The sequence below is a fragment of the Quercus robur genome, chromosome 2, assembly GCF_932294415.1.
Source record: "Quercus robur chromosome 2, dhQueRobu3.1, whole genome shotgun sequence".
NCBI classification, from domain to species: Eukaryota; Viridiplantae; Streptophyta; class Magnoliopsida; order Fagales; family Fagaceae; genus Quercus; species Quercus robur.
Window position 1 is genome coordinate 88545038 of NC_065535.1, and position 21949 is coordinate 88566986.

General features: G+C 33.6%; 2 protein-coding genes across 3 annotated transcripts; both read left to right on the top strand.

Moving 5' to 3' along the window:
- The first annotated feature begins 289 nt into the window (after positions 1-289).
- LOC126715665 (myosin-binding protein 7) lies at positions 290-6039 on the top strand. 2 transcript variants are annotated; one of them, XM_050416396.1, is made up of 4 exons: positions 290-481; positions 3052-3397; positions 3967-5457; positions 5605-6039. In XM_050416396.1, the coding sequence occupies exons 3-4, from the start codon at positions 4015-4017 to the stop codon at positions 5626-5628; spliced, it is 1467 nt and encodes a 488-aa protein (XP_050272353.1). In that variant the 5' UTR covers positions 290-481; positions 3052-3397; positions 3967-4014; the 3' UTR covers positions 5629-6039. The 2 variants fall into 2 exon arrangements, with proteins under 2 accessions (XP_050272353.1, XP_050272354.1); XM_050416397.1 differs by having other exon boundaries at positions 3349-3397.
- Positions 6040-6625: 586 nt separating this feature from the next.
- LOC126707448 (protein AGENET DOMAIN (AGD)-CONTAINING P1-like) lies at positions 6626-7540 on the top strand. The gene has a single exon (XM_050407094.1). It carries the CDS (start codon positions 6902-6904, stop codon positions 7307-7309), a length of 408 nt encoding a protein of 135 aa, XP_050263051.1. The 5' UTR covers positions 6626-6901; the 3' UTR covers positions 7310-7540.
- Positions 7541-21949: the final 14409 nt, after the last annotated feature.

The following is a 21949-nucleotide window of genomic DNA, read 5'->3' on the forward strand; positions in this document are numbered from 1 at the left end:
CACTTTTACATAGATTCATTGTATTTCTAAATTAATCTAATTCTAACTTTTAATTATATATATATATATATATATATATAATAACTAATAGTAAAAAAGTTTGATTTTTTGTTGACAACTCCTTATTGTAACACATTGCTACACAAATTAATGTTACCCTCACATTTTAAAACACCCCCAAAACAAAAGTGCCTTTTCAGTTTGGTGGTTTATGCGAACCATTCGGTCCATTCAATGCTATTCTTAATACAGTTGATTTTTCAATTGCCTTACCAAACAAACGGTTCTTTCTAATCTCTTTCATTATCTATACTCTTCTCTCTCTCTCTCTCTCTCGCTTTCTCTCTCTCCTTCACTCTAACATTTATTTCCTGTGGACACTTTTTTTTGAATCAGTTTTCCCAAATAAGTGTTCCTCTATCTGCTGTTGAACAATCTCAGAACCAGGGACTTCTTGCCAAGTGCCAAATCAAGTTCAAAGGTCTGCACTTCTCATTTTATAACGCCTTTTTAATTACCCTTCTGATCATTCTAGAATTTATTCACTCATAAAATAAAATGTCAAATTATACCCATACAAAATCCAAACCAATGCATAACCAAATTTGGCCCCCCAAACTGTCCCCATAATTTTTTTTTTCAAAGATAAGATTCTCATCCTATATATTGATAAACTTTGTATATCCCACACCAAAAACAAAAAAAAAAATAAATAAATAAATGGACGTTCAAAAAAACTAGGATATATACCAAAATTTTTTGAACAATTATCTCAAAAAAACAGGGGCTTCAGTTTTGCCTCTTTGTCTTTTAAAAAAGGAAAAACAAACTTACATTGGAGAGCTGGAGTTGACCATGAAAGGAGACCCAATATTTAGTCTGATTTTTCTTTCTTCCTTCTTCTTCTTCGTCCTTACTTCTTTATCCCTTTTACAGTTTTTTACTTATTTATGAGTTATGAATCTCTTTTTTTCACGTTACAATTTGCTGGATAATGCTCCAACTCGAACCACGTGTGTGGCTCACGTGTTCTGGTCACCAGCTTTCAACCTCTTCAATATATTTACAATTTTATTTGTTAACTTTACCATTTCATTAGTTTTTTTTAGGATAATAAAACATTTCATTCGTTTCTTTCCAGTTTCCAAAAAAGTGAATTTTGACACTTGATGTGGTTTTCTTTGTTTGCTAGCAAAAACACTTCTTGCTATTTATATCATCATTTTTTGCTCTGTACTCCGCTCTTTTTTTTTTTTCTTGTCTTGTTTTTTTTAACAACTTATTTTTACCTCCTCCTATTGTTAAAATAATTTTAATTATTTATTGCAAGTTCTAATTAACTTAATTTATAAAATTTTTAATGGTTGAATAAAAGATTTGTGGTAAGTTTAAAAACTGCTACTGAGTTTGAGTTGCAATGTTAGCATCAAGTTGTAATTATCTCTAAAAAAATTAAAAAATAAGTAATAAAGAAATTTAAATTTAATTACGTTTTACTTATGTCTATTAAACAAAAATAAATAAATATTCAGTATAAAACCATTAATTAAATCACTTTTGCACTATTATTGATCTACATTATTCAGGTTTATGTCTCTCTCTCTTTATAATTATGACTATATCATTCATTTGATTGAAAGACTTTAGTTTAGCTTAAGATTTTCTAATTTTCATTCTTTTGATATATGATAGACTAATGATACACCTTATATTGAAGATTTGCTTTCTTCAAGTGCTGTACTTTGTGAGATCATATTAATTGCAATTTCATTATCTAATTGATTACTATTCAATGATGTTATTCTACTTCTATCTTTGCATTCTGAATAAGTGGAAGCAGCCATGGGGTCTTGGATGTACAAATACTTAAATCGTTTTTCGTTCAATCAATTCAATGATGTTTTGTTACATATCTTGAAGGCTTTATTTCTAAACTTTTTAAAGAACTCAATCAAATTTGGATTAAAGAGGAGTAATTGGGAAAAATTAGAGCGTTTAGCAATAGTAATACTAATTATGGTTGGCTTTCATATGAGCTGCTACATTAATATTTCCTTTTTAGTTTTATTTCATCTATGAAGTGCATGTGTAGCTGTATAAACATCTATAACTATAAGTATTCAATTGCATCGGTTATTTTGATAATTCTTAATAGAACTTTTCTTAAACGGTTTCTTTTTTTTTTTTTTTTTTTTTTTCAGCCAATATTATGTTTGTTTCAATTCAAGACAAACATAATTAAATTATATATCTATGCAAAGTTTTTCCATGCATCGTACTGGTTTGCGACTAGCATATATATATATATATATAAATTAAACTAGGATCACAACAATAATTCACAACACTCTCAATTTCCCTACGACCTCACACATGGTTATTGAGCTTGAACCTCAATTATTCTAGAATACAATAAAATTTTTTATCTTTTTATTATTGAGATTATCTGATCAATAATAAATTTATACAATACAAATCAGCACCGCCAGACAGGCCTACAAATTCTTTTATTTTCTTTTTTTATTTTTGGTGAGAAGTGAGAACAGAAAATTCAAGGTTGGATTCTCAACTCCAACATACTTAAAATAAATAATTTTTTTTTTAAAAAAAGGTGAGACTAAAAATTTGGAGTTGACCAGACATAATGAGTAATATTCAGATCATATGGTCGGCAAGAGGTGGACCCCACTGAGCCTTATTCTAGCCGTTGTATTCGCCACCAACGATCTTTTGAAACCTCATTGCGGGAAAAGAAGACTGTGGGTCTACAAGGCAATGATTAAAGAAATTATAAAATAAATAAATAAAAATATAAGTAAGATTTAGATCTAAAAAATTTGGATTAAAAGTAAGAAAGTGACACTGTAAGAAATTTAGAATTTTTTTTGTGCCACTGTGCACAAGGTACAACGACATCGTTCAGACTCTTTGACAAAGTGTGTTATTGCTTAGGCAGCACACTGCCTTGGCAACATCATCACTTTCTCTTCTTTATTTTGGTAAGCAAGTTGTGGTTGCTTACTTAATATAGATACTTTCTTTCTGTTTCAGATATTTTTCTTTGGATAAAACCTGCTTCTATGTCTTCGTGATAATCACAATATAGACTTTGCTTCTTGACAAGAGTGTCATATCACAAAATGTGATAATCACAATATTTGTATGAATTTGGGAAGTTGATGGTTCAGTTTTCAATTAGCTATCTTTCCTTATAAGAATCAACAAGAGTTAAAGTTTGTAGCTTCCTGGAAACTACTGCATTGTTCTTGATTATAAATTGGGTTTTCTTAGCTCTTCTGGGTTCTGACTTCTGCAATGAAATTTGGACTTCTTGAACACATGTTGTAGTCTTTTTCAATTGGGTCTTGCTCTGAGGATCAAATTTGATCACTACCAGGTAAAAACTCACCTTCCTTTCTCTTTTCCTTTTGTGTTTACATGTTTATGATGTTTGCATAGATGTCATATTTTATCTTTAAGTAATGAATTTGTGTCTCTTTGGTCAATTTTGTGTAGCCATTCTTGATGGACCATAAGTAATTTTGAAATAATTACCCCGACTTTTCCTTTTTCCAAATCAGAAACATTAAATTAGGTGCAGAAAGGGCCATTGATGTTATCTAAGGACAGGCTGCTTTCAAGAATCATGTTTTAAAACCAGGTCCATATAGTTATTGGTGTTTTTTCCTCTCAGGAAAATTTTTCTGTTGAATTATATTCGATCAAGATAGTCTTTGGAAAAACTTTTGTGGAAACCCATAAATTTCCCCATCTCATTAATGCTAATATAGAACCTTACACTGTTTGGTAGTTTGGAGCCTAAACTCTGTTGTGTCACTTGCACACATCATATTTACCTGCTTATCATGCTATAATCTTGAAAATTGAACCCCCTTTTTTTGTTATAATGTTAATTCTTCATATGTCACTGATGCTAATGGAGAACTACTACCCTTTTGTGCCCAGAATTAACTTCAATAACTTCCGAAAGGACCAAAACTAATCAACTGTAGAATGACCGAAAGTGGTTTATGTTCTGCAATGCCTGAAACGGATATTATAGCTTTAAAGGAAACTCTTCAATCTCAACAAAATCTTCTGCAAAAATTGTACAATGAATTGGATGAGGAAAGAGAAGCCTCAGCTACATCAGCTAGTGAAGCTCTATCGATGATACTGCGTTTGCAAGGAGAGAAGGCTGTTGTGCAGATGGAAGCAAACCAATATAAGAGATTGGCAGAGGAAAAGATGTCTCATGCTGAGAATTCTCTTTATGTTTTTGAAGATCTAATCTATCAGAAAGAAATGGAAATTTCATCTCTTGAGTTTCAAGTTCAGGCTTACAGGTGCAGACTTCTTAGCATGGGTTGCAATGATTTGGGTGACTATGAATGTAAATTTCCGGAGAATCTAGTTTTGCAAAGAAGTGATTCATGTAAGGTGGAAATGGGTGCTAATAGCAATTTAAGAAGATTACACTCTCTGCCTCCAATTCAAGTAAAAGAACACTATCAGAAGAAAAGTAATTTGGAAAAAGAAAGATCTGTGATCCCCATGTCAGATTGGAGTCCAAAGATAGGGAAGCAAAACACTGACCAGAATGTTAAAGTTCAAAACTTGGATTTAGAGAAAAATTCAGGAAGTCCTATTTTTGTAACCTCTGATTCGTACTGGGAGCAGATCAAAAAGTTAGATGACCGAGTGAAAGATATATCGGGTGATAAAGTTTCTGTTAGAGAAAATTCATTTAACTTGAAGGAAAAGTACAGCCCCCGTTCATTACTTCCACAAGTAAGTATTGACAAATTCCATGGCACAAATAAAGGAGAAAGTTTTACTAATTTTGAGAAAATTAAACTTCATGAAAATATACAGGAAAGGGAGGCAATAGTTAATTCTTCTTGTACCTCAAGTGTCCAGGATATTTTTGAAGTCCCACAAAGTACTGAGAATCATAATGCATACAAAGTTCAGAAGAAAGAACAAAGTAAGTTGGTTTTGGAAGGTGAGAACAGGCCTAGAAAGCCAGATTTGGTCTCTGAGGATAGCTCTGGATTGCATATTACAGATGCAACAGATAAGATAAAGAAAATGTTGCTTTTTGCAAACCACGATAACAAAATACCTAAACCAAGAGATGGATTAAGTGATGACTGCAATGCAGCTCTTGTTCAGCCAACAATAGGTGATGTAGAGTCTCAGGCCAAGCTTCAACAACTGTGTCACAGAATTGAGCGGCTCGAGGGAGATAGAAACTATAACAGGCAAGAAATTACTGAGGAAGGGGAAGGGCAGTTGAAGTTGTTAAAGGAGATACAAGATCAACTTAATGTGATACAGACTGAGTTGGGAAGTTTGAGACCTAAGAAATCCCCTCCACAAGATGACCAGTTGAGAAGTTCGAGAACTAAGAAATCCCCTCCACAAGATGACCAGCCTCTACATTTTCTTTCTGAGGTTTGGCTCTCGTTCTCCGTTTTTCCTTTTTTTTTTTTTTTTTGGCTCATTTAACAATTACCAAGTGCCTGCTGAATTTCTGTCTTCTTCCTGCTTGTGTTCATCCTGAATTAAAAGTCTGATGATATGGGAAATTTTTATGGACAGGCATTGCTACATTTTTGGCTTTAAGAAATCAATTGGAACCTTGATATGTCACAGATCATTGATTTCAGACATGCTTGGCACAAAGGAATCAGTAAGAGTATCTTTGATCTTTCATACAAATGGCGTGAACCAAATTTTTTTTTAGGTTTTTGGATTTAATTTGAATGACTTCCATACAAAATATAGATTTTAAAAGATTTTCATACAGTACATTGAAACATAAAGAAAGAAGAGTGGCTTTCAGAGGATTGTATAGGGCATGTTTTTTTTTGAGCTTGAGATATAGGTTGTAAGTAACACACATACCTTGATCTGATTTGAGAGTTGAGAGTGCTTTGTGTTCAAACAAAATACTGTACTTTTTGTATCATATTAATGAAAAATGGTTGTATTCAACATTCTTTAAGGGAATCTTTTCTCAAATTTTTATGTTTAGTATCTGTAATTCTCTGTTCATGTAAACTGGAAAGAAGATTCCATGCTGTCCTGGTTAGCTATATCAACATACCCAATAGTCCAGCCTCAATGACATTCTTTAAACAGATCCAGCTTTTTTTGTCCTTTAACTTTTCCATGGCTCAAATAAAAGATTACCAGTCTTATGTATGGGAGGACTCCTGTCTCTTTGTTCAAGCTCTGAATCTAACAGTATGAATCAAGAAAGTGACAATGGTTGCACATATTTGCCCAAGGTCTAACTAAAAGTCAACATCTGAAAAAAATTAATAATAAAATAAAACACAGGCTCTTTATTTATTTATTTGTGGAAAAATTAGAAAATATGGTTTATCAATGAAACATAAATTGACACAAAAAAAAAAAAAAAAAATCAATGAAACATAAATAATGTTTTTTTTTTTTTTTTGGTCCCAGGACATTAAATTAAGTATAATTATGTATTTTTATCTGATTGGCACTTAATGTACAACAAAAATTGAAAAGGTAACATATTATTTCTGGCCAAAAATTTGAAAAAAAAAAAAGAGAGCTTCCCCATTTTTTTTTTTTTAATTTTTTTAAACAATCACTTAGAAATTTCCAAAACAAAATCTTTCCTAAACCTACCCAAGGTCGGAATTCTGAACCGACTCTTTTTATTCGACCCAAGGTCGGAATTCTGAACCGACTCTTTTTATTCTTCCCTGTTATATATATATATACCCAGCCAGTCCAGTGCAATACACCACAGTCTCCACATTAGTATTTTTTGAATTTCTCTCTTTTCCAAAGTTCTAAAATCTCATTCTCTCTCTCTCTAAAAAGTTATTTTCAAGAAGTGAATCTTTCGCATTCAAGAATGGCATTCTTGAGGGGTGATGAAGTTGAAGTTTGCAGCAAACAAGTTGGTTTTGTGGGGTCTTACTACGCAGCCACTGTGATCAACAACTATGGCAACGAGTCCTATGCAGTGCAGTACAAGAACTTGGTCACAGAAGACAAGTCTCACCCGCTCATTGAGATTGTCAGCGCAGACGAGGTCAGGCCCTTGCCACCTAAGGTTTCAGCAACTGGGTTTGCTTCACTTGATGTGGTTGATGCGTTTGATAATGATGGCTGGTGGGTTGGCAAGGTTTCTGGGAGACAAGGCTTCGATTACTTTGTTTTCTTTGACACATATGGGGTTGAGATTCCTTATCCAACCTCTCGGTTGAGGCCTCATTTTGAATGGGTCAATGGCAAGTGGGTTTCAAAGAAAAGGATCTAATTGAGTGTTGAGTACCACTGGGTTGAAAAGGGTCAATGGTGCATTCTTTTGGTCTCTATTGAGTGTTGAGTACTGTTGGGTTTTAACTTAGTTGAGTTTCTTGTATAAGCTTGAGACAGTCTTGCTCAATTTTTGGGACTATTTTTTTTTTTTTTTTGGGGGGTCTTATTAATTTGGTAGAGTTTCTTTAGGTTAATGTAATTGCATGAGATATTCTTGCTATATATTTTTTTTGGGTCATCTTGAATGTGAATGCTTTTTCTAGTCTAGTTTTTTTCAATCTTCTCATAAAAATATGTAATTCTTTTTCTTGAATGTCTATGGTCTCTCTTTTTTATTTTATTTTTTTTAACTCAATTTGTGCTTAAATATTGTATTTTTGATGCACTTACATGATATATTGAATTTCTAATAATGAACAAAATATGAAATTTCATTATTTTGGTATCTTGATTCCTTTTCATTAAGGAAATTGAAAATTCTTGATCATATCACAAGCTTATTTTTTTTGGGAGGGGTAGCTTTCATCCCAAGCAACCCAAAGGCAACAAGACCAAATATTTCAAATGTTACGAATTTTCTTTTAGTCAGGTGTTAAATATGTTTAAGTATGCTTACCCAACTTTAGTATTCATATTGACTTTTATAAAAAAAAAAAATTAATAAAAAAATTTGGCATTCATCCATCTCAATGATTTTTTTGTTTCAGATACATAAAATAGTATGTATGGCTCTCTTTTTTTGAATTCTATCATGTGACAATAACATAAATCATCAATAAGATTTTTCTCAAAAAAAAAAAAAATCATCAATAAGATCAAGATTTATAAGGATATTAACGTAATATTATCAAATCTTGGGGTCATCCTGATCAACATACAAGATTTAATTGTACATGGAGAAAAATTTACACAAAATTCTATTTTATTCTGCAAAGCATTAAAGCAGCAACTAGCAATGATGAGTAAATGGTTATGATGATTCTCCCATTTATCCAACTAAAATGTCACTTCCAAGCAGCATGGTAAATGGATATGATGATTCTCCCACAAAAAGCACAAGACCTACAGAGATTTAACACCACAAACATGCAAGGTCTTAATAGAAATGATCAACAATTATATATCTAAAAATAAATAATTCCATAACCAATCATATTTGGACACAATCCACTACCATTGAAAAGGAAATCCACAATTTTACAAAAATTCCATGATTCAATAAAAAACAAATTAATGTCTTACATATTAACACGACTCTAAAACTATTCTCACATGTCGCTCCAATTAAATGTTCAATCTATTAGCAGTAAACTTGTAAATAACCAGTAACTTCAACTAGCTAAATTAAGTAGATAAGTTTATAGCAAGTAAATAGTAATTATTTTAGAAAGCAAATTTCATGGACTTGAATATATATATATATATATATATATATGCAACTTTTTTTGATAAATAGGAACATGTTTTGAAGCACATAACAGTAATACTAATAAATCATTGAGTTTCCTAAAAGGCTAAAATAATACATATGGTACACAACAACACATATTTTACAAGAAGGATAATAAGAAATGGATCTTGGGTGCCTTTGGATTCCCTCTCCTTAAAATGGATCTTGGATATATCAAATTCATTCAAAGCCCAAGGGAACCCAAAGTCTATGCAGTTACGTGGGAAGAGTTCACATATTTTCGGATTGGGCTCATCCTACACAAAACTTTATCACTGCATAAGATTGACTCATGGCCCACATCTTCTTTACATCATGTAATGGACTAAAATATTATTTTGAGTAGAGTTTACGGTGTGCATTGTGCTATAAGTCTACCCCCTCTCCCCTGTGTCATGTGTGTGTTTTATTTTTTTAAAAGTACTACATTTTTTTTCTTAATGTCGCATATTGAGCCTAACCTCATCATAAATTTGACTCACGACTTACTAAATTTTCTTCAATTCACGAAATCTTCAACCCATCCCCTCTCCCAAATCTTCGACCCATGTATTTTCTAGTAAAGAAACCGGGGGTTAAGGCCCTCCATCACTCTCATAACTTGACCTCTCCAATGAGATCTCTTATTTATTTATTTTTTATTTTTTAAAAATGAGCCTTGAATAGACTTGCTCAATTAAAAATTAGTCAAATTACTTGGGCCATAAAAATTACAAAGCCTATATACATAATTTTGTGATTTTGCCTTTACTATTATTAGTCCAGATCACTCGAGTTTTGATAATCTGTTTTTTAATTTGTTAAGTGAAAAATAAAAATAGTAAATAAGATTTATAAGTGTTAGTCCCAAATATTTCTTAAAATAATGAGATTATTTTTTAACAAAATATAGTTGATATAATATATTAGATTTTATAAATTAAGCTATTTATATTTGTTATTTGAACGTGTTTTAAATTTTGTAATTTTTTTTTCAATAAAACATAATGCGTTTTACATTTAATTATTATACAAGGTGAGATATGTATTTTGTAAATAATGTAATGTGTAATTAGAATCTATTTCTAGTACTCCTTGCAAATGTCAAATGGATCATCTTTTATACATCTTAAATAGTCTAAAGAGAAAGTAGATATATATAAGTAAATCCATCACTTATCACTTATATTAAAAATAAAATACAAGACTTTAATAACATAAGGAAAATGTAATTTGATTAAGAATCTACTAACATTACGCTAAAGATGTGACATAGTTGTCAATAAAGTAGCTCCTCCTTCTATACAAATCTCTCTTTCCAAAGCATTACCGAAGTAGACCGAATTGGACCGAAATGCTATATTGATATAGCTCAATAGGAGTATAGCAACAAGAAATCATTTTAGATATTATATATATATATATATATATATCATATTATATATAATAAAAGTTGGGCTTAGATGCCGTGATTACGCCACATGGCTTAACCAAATTGCAGAAATTTTATTAAATTTTTAAAGAACTAAAAAAGAATAGTACACAACCAGGACTCTAATTTATTCTTATCATTAGATAAAATTAGATTAACATTATTTTTTATTTGTTAGGATATATTTCTTAAATTAAGGGATAATATTTAACATACAAAAATTTAATTTAGATAATATTTATCATCTAATTAACATTATTTTTTTATTTGTTAGGATATATTTCTTAAATTAGGGGATAATATTTAACATAAAAAAATTTAATTTAGATAATATTTATCATCTAAATTTTCCAAATTTTAATATTATTTTATTAGAAGATCAAGCTACAAAACTTAATTATTAAGGGATAAATACAATCCAAATTCTTCAAGAGGTGATTAATATAAATCTATCTCAAGAAACAGTATATATCTCCAATAATTTGATAATCTCTATCTATCCCCAAAAACAATATATATCTCCATTAATTTGATAATTTCTACGTTGATGACATTTAAAAAAAAAAAAAAAAATATATATATATATATATATATATATTAAAATTCCTTATAGCTATCAAATCATGTTCTCTTTCTCTTTTTTTTTTTAATGGAATTCTACCAATATATATAACCCTATATATCCTTTTCGGAGTGAAGCTTATTTCAATATGTGATTGCCTAAATCCCATGACAATGCAGGTACGCATTCTTTCTTCTTTTATTATTATTATTTTCATTTTATTTATTTTCTTTAGTGTTATTATTGGTTTTTTGTCTTCATGTGATTTTAATTAATGATTTCAAAACATTCGAAAATGTTGTCAAGTTTCTAAAGGCTCCTTCTTTGTTTTTGTATTTTGTTTTTATTAAATTGATTAGGTTTTGTGTATTGGTTGCCTTTTGTTTAAACTAATTTTCTTAGCTTTGATCTCATTTATATGCTTAGGGTTAGGGTCTTAGAATTAATGATTAAATATGGTTAGAATTAATAGATTAATTTTAACAAATTTTCTTATTTGATTTTTATGTTACATTAAACTATCAAGATGTTCTACATGTGTTGTAGGGTCACGTTTTTCAGGCCACGCCCAAAATGAATGGGACCTTAGACCTTAAGCCCCTTACAATAAATTTGTAGAGAATGGGCCAAAGAGCTAGGTTTTAGCGTATGAACAACGGTTATCATGGTGCTCTTTACGATCAGATTGAGGCGGATCGGATTCCTTAGAGAGGGTTGGTCCTCGCCACAGTCTGGGGAGCCTTCTTTGATGCCTCTGGTGTGTTGGGGGGTTTCCGCCCCACCCTCTCTGTCTCTCTTTACTCCCTTTTTATAGTAGTTTCCTTCCTCTTGAATGGAACCCCTAGAGTAGGTACTTGTCCCATCAGCTCTTCCCTCTAGTTGTTGGGAGTGGTTGTAAGGACAGAGAAGTATGGCCGTGTCAGGTGCATGGTACTGAATGCGATAATGGCAGCCTTTCCTTTAAACACTTTCGTTGTCCTTTCCTGCTTTAGTACTCTTCCCACTCCGTGGGATGATAGAGAGTGTCACTGCTGGTGGCAGGTCACTTCTCCCATCTTCGGTTACAATGTGCTGAGGAGGGCTCTCCCCGTGGCCGAGGAAGGGCTTTTCCTCCCTGCGACCGAGGAGAGATTTTTGCCTTTGGCCCAATATAAACATCGACATGGGCCTACTGGTCTTTTACCCCCTCACATGTGTATTCTTGAATTATCAACTTTAATTTTAATTTATAATACTATCAAGATTATATTAATTTTAGATTTATCAATTGTTTAGTATATTTTTTTTTAAATAATTATAAATTTGGAATTATCAATTTAATTTAGTTTTAGGAAGAAATCTTACCCCTTATTTTAGCGAGACAATTATTTCTTTTATCTTTATTGAATCTATTAAAATATATAATTATTTATACATTTATTTTATAGGCTTTTTTCATAAAACCGTGCAACGCACGGGCTTATAACTAGTATATATATATATATTTGTTTGAAACTTTGAATACTGAGGGTGTGCCATTGCGCAACACAGTAACAATGGTCATTTGCATATTTACATGTTTGTAAATTAGTCAAGTTTCTGTGTAAAAGATGAAATAGATATAGAGAGTAAAAGTTGCTTAAGGACGTAACTATCATGGATCACCAAGTCATCCTTTACTTTCCTCTTTTCCATGTCCATGCACAAGCAAGGAAATGTGACGTTGCTTCTTTTAACCCGCAAGTGGGATGAGCATTGTGTAAATGTTATCATTTGCAATCAACCTTTAAAGCTCCTGTAATCTACCAGCTGTGTGCATATTCTATATCGTTTTATTTATTATTACTAAATAATTTTGGATAAGGCTATATATATTGCAACAACTGAGGACAGTGACTGAACGTAATTGCCCTTATACTGATCGATGATTTGTTTGTTGAAATGAAAGCATTGAAATTTATAATAAAAAATTAAAAAATAAAATAAAACGTATTTTTTTTTTTGGGGTATGGAAACCACGAAATTAAATAAGCTCAAAAAGAAATTAAAAAAAAAAACAAATTAGACTTTTTTTTGACCTTGTCAAACGCACACTAACATATAAAAAACTATTTATCATCTTCTGAACCGCAAAAAATATATGTGAAGTTGAGTAAAAATTAAGTAGAAAAACCGTTCCTAATACGGCAGTAAGTCATCATTAAGGGCTTCAACTTGAAATATTTATTGAAGTCATGATGATCAGCCAATATTTGAGCAGGCCCCTGGGTGGAAACTAAAAGTGCTGCTGATCAATTTAATTAATTTTCAGATGACAATAACCCATCTTCTTAACTTCTACCCTATAATATATATGTTAATGGCTTTCCACCCAATTTAGGAGGATGATGAGCCAGCAGCACTATGATATTGATCAAGCTGTAAAGAATTATACTCCTGCACTATAATATATATTGAAGCTGTAAAGATCATACTCTACCATTTGCAATGGGATACATTTTATATTTATAATCTACCTTTTAAGAATTTGTTCATGTAGACAAAGATATCTTGTAACAAGCCTTAAATGATCTTCTGTATATATATAAGAAATTAAGAATCTTAATCAAGACATAAACATGACGAATAGAAAATTAAAAGGCCTTTTGTACTTTTCCCTTTTCTAAAACTTAAGACGATCAAGAGAAAGTTTCATATTACTTGCAGCTGCATATTCACATTATTCAAACATTGGTCACCAACTTTGTAATTCCAAATCGGAACGCAAAGCTGTCATTAGGGACAGAGCCACACTAGGGACCTGACCCCCTGAGTTGCAGAATATTTTTTCAAAATATAAATAAAAAGAAATATTAGGGCTTAATTCGAATTGGACCCAAGGAAAATAAAACTTGGCCAGGCTTTCCTGCCTCCAAAATCTTGGCTCCCCTCTATAGATCACCCTAAACAATCACAATCCACAAATTATTAGCCCCAAATTTGAAATCCTAGCTCCATTCTTAGTTGTCATAATGAAAAGAACTAATAAGTACATATAATGAAAAGAACTAAGAAATAGTGTACGTGGGTTCCAGCTAGCTCAATTGGTAAAATTTTTTATGGTTGAATAAGAGATTTGGGGTTCAATCTCTACCTACACCAAAAACTGATTGGTGTCTTGGTTTAATGATATTATCAGGAACGGACGCCATAGGTTGAAACTCTCTCTAAAAAAAAAAAATATAGTGTACAATATTAGATGTATGATAGTGGTACAAACAATCACAATCCACAAATTATTAGCCCCCAAATTTAAAATCCTAGCTCTGCTCCTGATTGCCATAGAATAAAAAGGATTAAGAACGAAGCATATAATATTAAATGCATGATAGTGGTACAAAGAAGTCGTATCTAATGGTTATATAATTGTAGTGTCATATTGTCGCTAGTCTGAACAACCCGATTTAAAGCCAATTTTTTGAAGTTTGACATAGATAAAGAAACCTTCTCAAAGGTCCCTTTCCCATGTGAGGAAGCACAAGAAAATTTTGGAGTGGCAAAATGCATGTTGCTAAAATCAATATTTTTTTTATGAGCCCTCCGCATGTGATTAGTAATTTCATTTTCTTTTTTTCACCTTTTTTTTGAGAATAGTGATTTCTTATAAATCTCTTCATAAAAATGTGACTTTGCAATTGCAACCCTGGTACACCAAATGGCAGATAGGTATGTTCTTGTGTTGGTATTGCAGCATTAGACCATGTGCTTAGGCCCAATAGGCTTACATATGGATAACCCAGTATCAATGAAAACCCTAGTTGTAGGGTAACTAGGGTTTACTATAATAAACTATTTAAGCACGCTTTCCTAAATAATAAAAAGTGATTCAAAGAAGGAGATGACTTCCGTATATTGAGATCAAGAGTAATACTTAAGGTATTTGTTTTTGATGTGATAGCTATCAAATGTAGAAATTGAAAGTTAAAGTTAAAAAGTAAAAATAATAAAAATGTTTGTATGTAGGGAGAAATGGATTGCACCCAATCCAAATCCAGCGTCCCTTATAACCAACCAACCACATAAAAGAAACCCTAGCCCTCTCCCCCTCTCTCTCTCTCTCTCTCTCTCTCTCTCTCTCTCTCTCTCTCTCTATTTTAGTGTTTCCATCAATGTAGTTACTTTTATCACAAGATTCCTACATACCAACAAGTCCTTGAAATGCCTAGGGATTGTGTTTATTGCTAAAAATTGTGGAAAGATGTGGTTAGACATTCTTCCATTGCACACAGGTGGATCTAAAGGTTTTTGTCAAAATCAAAAGATAAGTACTCATATTTGTAGAGATATAATCATAGACACGTGTTTACTCCTGTTCTTTCACCACGGTTACATAATTAGGTAAGTCATTTTTATTATATAAAAAAACAATTGTAGGGGGTTGGGCCCAGAAAGCATGTGCCAGCCTATCTTACTAGAGCCCAAAATAAGGCCTAAGGCCCATTAGAGAAGCTAAGCATGGTCCTTGTGGCGGAGGTTTACTTTGGGCCCTATCACAGTAGGCCCAGCCCAGAAGCTAGGATGACGGGTCAAAGAAACGATCACTCGAGGGAAATCATAATAAGGTGCGAACATAGTGGGGTTAGTAATCGAGGATTGATAGTGCCTTTGGGGAATTCATTGCTGAACACTATTTAACATCTAGAACAAGTTCCAAGAGAATCCTCTGAAGTTGTGAGGATTCCTTGGGATTTCGATGGACGTGGGAATACATGTGAGGTGGGAAAATAATGATGATAACCCCACTAATGAGAGACTATAAAAGCGGGAAGGAGGTTAATACAGGAGGAGGTTGGAAAATCTGGGGAGTGAAAGATTGAGAGGGAAACATTGGGAAATACAGGGGAACAGAGGGAAACAAAGAGGGAGTACTGGTAGTAAGATTTAGTTGAGAGGAACTAGGCAAAGTTTGAGACCCAACCTGTAGGGTCGTGATATAGCCCACATATAAATTAATTGGGACCTAAATACTATTACTAAAAGGGTTTTTGGTGGCCACAGCAATGATCCTCACACATCTGTTTCTATATATCATATGTTTTAAATGTGAACATTCTTAAAAAATATGGACATCACACTTAAAATTATAGAGATTAAAGTTGACTAGTGACGAGGGAAATCAGAATAAGGTGCGAACATAGTGGGGTCGGTAGTTAAGGATTGATAATGCCTTTGGGGAATTCATTGCCGAACATTGTTTAACGTCTAGAACAAGTTCTAAGAGAATCCTCTGAAGTTGTGAGGATTCTTTGGGATTCCGATAGACGTGGGAATATGTGTGAGGTGGGAAAATAATGATAATAACCCCACTAATGAGAGACTATAAAAAGGGGAAGGAGGTTAACGCAGGAGGAGGTTGGAAAATTTGGGGAGTGAGAGATTGAGAGGGAAACATTGGGAAATATAGGCGAACAGGGGGAAATAAGGAAGGAGTACTAGTAATAAGATTTAGCTTAGAGGAACCAGGCGAAGTTTGAGGCCCAACCTGTAGGGTCGTGATATAGCCTACATATAAATTAATTAGGACCCAAATACTATTACTAAAAGGGTTTTTGGTGGCCACAGCAATGATCCTCACACATTTGTTTTTATCATTGTTATGAATACCGTTTTGGTACTCGTTTTGGTTTGTCTATTGGAATAGAATATTTCGGTATCGGCCTATTTCGACGTACCGTTTTAGACCGTTTTGGAATTACCACTTATATTAGTAATTAATAAAAAAATGTTATTACTCATTATTATTCTTAAGCCAAATTTTATAAATGTAATATCATCATTTAATGAATGTAATATAGTGTTTTAAAATAAATATTACTATGATAATAAAGTGATTAGATTGATTATTTTAAAATTTAAATTTAGGTATTTTTGTAAATAAACATGTTAATATTTATAAAATAGGAAGCTTCTAGGAAGCCTCCTTTTCACCTTTTCACCTAATCACATTCCATCACCCACGTGCATTCCTTACACCTTCTCCTCCTCTTTTTCTTCTTTATTTTATATTCCCATCAGTTACTTACACTTACAGAATTACTTTTTGGAAAGTTTTAGAAACCCAGACTAGAAGTTTAAGTGCAGGATTGAAGAAGAAAGTTTCAAACGCAGCTAAAATTTGAGCTTCCTCCACAACTACTCTAAATTTCTGTTCTCTTTTTCTCCCTTTGTTTTTTTTTTTTCAAATCATTTGGTAGCTTCATAGTAGATCTGATTTGAACTTCTTCAAGCGATCAGTGCTAGGTGGAAACATGCTATGCTAATGGGTTTGTTAGTTTAAGGTTTTTTTTTTTTTTTTTTTTTTTTTTTTTTTTTGGGGGGGGGGGGTAAAAATTGGTACTGACCGAAATTTACATTTCAGCCGAAATTGATCGAAATCGACCGGAATGACCTGAAACTAGCCGGAATTGGACCTGAGGTGGAATGGGTGGTATAAACGTTCCGGATTACATCTTGGTATGAAATATTCCGATCGGAACGGAACGAATTTAAAAACATTGGTTTCTATATATCATATGTTTTAAATGTGAACATTCTTAAAAAATATTGACTTCACACTTAAAATTATTGAGATTAAAGTTGACCAGTGATGAGGGAAATCAGAATAAGGTGCGAACATAGTGGGGTCGGTAATCGAGGATTGATAGTGCCTTTGGGGAATTTGCTGCCGAACATTGTTTGACGTCTAGTACAAGTTCCAAGAGAATCCTCTGAAGTTGTGAGGATTCCTTGGGATTTTGATGGATGTGGGAATACATGTGAGGTAGGAAAATATTGATAATAATCCCACTAATGAGAGACTATAAAAAGGTGAAAGAGGTTAACACAGGAGGAGGTTGGAAAATCTGGGGAGTGAGAGATTGAGAGGGAAGCATTGAGAAATACAAGGGAACAGAGGGAAACAAAGAGGGAGTACTGGTAGTAAGATTTAGCTGAGAGGAACCAGGCCAAGTTTGCGGCCCAACCGGGTCGTGATATAGCCCACATATAAATTAATTGGGACCCAAATGCTATTACTAAAAGGGTTTTTGGTGGCCACAACAATGATTTTCATTGATCTGTTTCTATATATCATACGTTTTAAATGTGAACATTCTTAAAAAATATGGAACATCACACTTAAAATTATAGAGATTATATGTTCAAAGTAAACACTAATGAATATATATATATATATATATATAGGGAAGTTTTTTCCTTCTATACGTGTCTGCTACAAATCGAAACCCCAACACAATCATACTCTTTTAGTGTCCTGCCTAATATAGATTCTCATTCAACTTAGATTCATTGAAACAAAAAAAGTACAAAGGGAAATTTTTCCTTCTATACGTGTCTGCCACAAATCGAAACCCCAACACAATCACAATCTTTTAGTTTCTTACCTAATATAGATTGTCATTCAACTTAGATTCATTGAAACAAAAAAAGTACATAGGGAAGCTTTTTCCTTCTATACGTGTCTGCTACAAATCGAAACCCCAACACAATCACACTCTTTTAGTTTCCTGCCTAATATAGCTTGTGCTTAATATATATATAGTAAGTGGACATACAAATCAGCTTCCCTTGTGAACCCTTATTTGCTGATGTATATATCATCGGTGAAGCTATGCTTACGTCATTGAAGAAACATATATTCTTGAATTTCTAGGAAGTTCCAATATCATCAGGTATCAAATTACGTTACGTGGAATATTTCCCAGGAAAGATACGTAATGGAATTGAAGATGACACAGTCAGTAATGAGCTGTATCCATTCATCAAATTTTTTTAATGAAATATTCGAAAAAGAGAGCACAAGATCTTGTGATCAGTGAGGTTATTGGAATATTACCGAATAGGATAATAGCAGAGACCGACCATTAAAGTTTTTCAGCTGTACGTACGGGTCACGTAAGGATACAGAAAACTTGTCCTATTATCAACTGTATGAAAGATTAATTATTAAGCTTATACTAGTTAATCTTGATGACTTTTGGAATTTTGAACTACAAAATGGAATAAAATTTTGTATCATCTTTTAGTGTTTTACTTTATGTTCTACTAACGGTAGTATGCGGTTAATTTGATTTTTTTTTAATTAAATTTAAAACTATAATTACTTTACCCAAAAAAATAAAATTTGTATGTGATTGACATAGCCAAAAGTTGAACACTTAAAATAGGATAAATGATTTTTATTCTACACTTAGAATAGGATATCCTCATTATCTTATGAAATCCTCCACTAGTCCCACATGACAAAATTAGGTTAAAAGGTATTGATATTGATGTAATTGGGTTGGATACTTGGATATGATGAATTTGTCAAGAGCTACCAAATTAAATATTGAAGAACTAAAGATAGAAATTTCGCTTAAGCAAAACACGTCTCACTCTAGTAAATCACTAAGGTGGAAATAATAACGAAGACAAAAACTTAGCTTGTACTTCGCCTGACCAAATCACTGGATATATATAAATCATATTATACACAACTTTTAAGAACAAGAAAGGCTGCCATACCAAAGCCAAAAATTTCAAATCTTGAAGCTTTTTTTCCTAATCCTAAATAAATTAAAATCATTTTTATACTTTCTTTAATTTCAAAAAGAAGAAAATGCATTGTGTGCTCTTAACATACCTTAGAGCTTTTAACCCTTCTTGAAACTACGAAGTTTAATTCCAATGAATTAATGTACTATTGTTGCAAATTTTGAGGAGTTCTTTAGAGTGCTAGAAATTTTGATTCAACTATGCGATGTTTATTCATGGGGAAGATAACTAAAGAAAGATTCCAAAAGTTCTGGGATTACTATGATAGAAAGGCAAATAAAATATTTGCAAAGGTTACGTACAGAGTCTATAACTACTATAAAGGTTTTGTGAGTATAGACTATTATAAATGTTTCTTTATGGTGGTTTTTCTAATGAGATTGGATCCGGAAATGGTTTTTCCAGTTAAGAGGTTATGCATTGATTTTCCACCTTGCTATCAAATCTTGATGTTGCATGTTTATTATTTAATTATTATTGCTTTTGTGATTTAGTAGTTATGAGGTCAGAGAACTTGGCGACCCGGCCCACTTTGTGTTGGGCCCAAGGCCCGTGCCGAAGAGAGAAAAATGTCCGAGGACATATGATGAAAATCCAAATGGCCTGGAGATGTTGCCGAGGACGATTCTGTCCTCGGCATTTCAGAATCTAGAAGGAAAGAGCAGCACACCGTCAAAGGCAGCCTCCCAGAGCGTTCCCCAAAGAAATGACAAGTACAGAAGGACGCACACGGGGGTATGGTGTAGGAGCAATTCAAGGAAAAGCTGTCACCACCACATTTAATGCGCCCAACTAACGTCCTGGCCGTATTAATGAGGAAAGGACCCCTGAACAGTGCGGCCTTGGTTGCCGCAACTCACAGAGGGTTTGGGAAGGTGGCTGATGGGACGAACACTCGAGTAATGACCTGCATAATCAACAGATGGAGGGTCAAGATAGACTGGAAAAAAGTATATAATGAGAGAGACTCTCCAAGAATGGGGGATCGCGAAAAAGGGACAGGAAGAGAGAAAAATGAGAAAATTGCAGCAGTCTGCATGGCCTTGAAAACCACGGTAACCTAGTACTGAAAGTAGAAGAAGAAGAATACCAAGCTCCTCGGACGAAACACCCAGGAACAACATTTCAGGCTTAAACCCATTCCCTCATTGGTCCGTCCACACCTAACCGTGTTTAGTGATTGTGGTTCAGACTAACACCTAGTTCTTAAGCCCACTCTCTAAAAATTCATTGTATTGGGCCAGTTGGGCTTGAGACCTTTCATCAAATAGGAGTGCTCAAAACCAACACCCTACAATTGGCACTGTCTGTGGGGAGAACTTGTGTGTTAGTAAGGACAACGATCCGGCATGGTAGGATCAGACCCTCATCAAGCAGGCTCCCATCAGCTCGAACCAGCCAAATCCCAACAACAGAGTAACTTCCCCAACCCCGAGCGCGACCGAAATGAATAGAATGGAAGGTTTTGAGATGGAAGCATAAACACCACCCAAACCAGCAGGAGCCACTCTCGCGCGGGCAGCCAGGTGTTTCAAAGATGAAATTACAACCGGGCCCCGCAACAGGAGGAAGTTAGAGCATTCTCATCAGCTCTCTAAAAAAAAAATGCCATTTTAACACACCAAAAACCTACTTTATCATTTTAGAACATCATTTTACGACATACCATTTATCAGATGTTCTATACTTCAATTCTATACATTAAAATAATATTTCCTATACATTAAAATAATATATTTACCCAAAACACAGCAAAAATACAAATGCACAGCCCAGTCACCACCGGGTCCAACAGCCACCGCTACAACCACCGCCACAACAACAACCACCGCTACAACCACCGCCACAACAACAACCACCGCTACAACCACCGCCACAACAACCACAATCACCGGATCCTCCAACAAATTCCAAATCCAAAAACCTCAACCAAAAAAAAAAAAAAAAAAAAACTCAAAATCTTCAACAAAACCCGAACCCAACAGATCAATCAATGACCAAACTCAACCAACCATCGGCGATGAGATCGGCGGCAAGAGCTGTGGAGGACGACGAGCAAAGAACGACAACTGTGGAGGACGATGAGCAAAGATCGGCGACTGTGGAGGACGACGAGCAAAGATCGGCGACCACCCCTGGGCGAGCAGAGGTTCAGATTGGCGAGCTTCAATCGGCGAGCAGAGGTTCAGATCGGAATCGCCTTCTCAGGAACCAAAAAAAAAAAAGAGAGAGAGAAAGAGGTGCAGAGAAGGAGAGATAAAAAAAAATGAAATTGAGATCGGAATCGCCTTCTCAGGGAAAAAAAAAAAAAAAAAAGAGGCGCAGAGACGAAGAGATGGAGAGGAGAGATGGAGACTAGAGAGGAGAGAAAGAGAGAGAACTGCATTGCGGAGAGAGAGAAAAGAGAATAAAATAAGGAAAAAAAATTTATAGCATTTGTGTCTGTACCGTCTCATATTTGAGACGGTACTGTAGTGGTGTGCCAAATTTTTTGGCATTTGGCACACCTCATGAGGGTCTATTTTGTTGTTTGGTGTGCCAAATGCCAAATATTTGGCATTTGGCACACCTGATGGTAGTGCTCTTAGGAGCCATATGTCTCAGAACAGAACGATAGGCAGTCCATGCAGCGAGAGATAGACGATTTGAAAAGAAAGCTGTA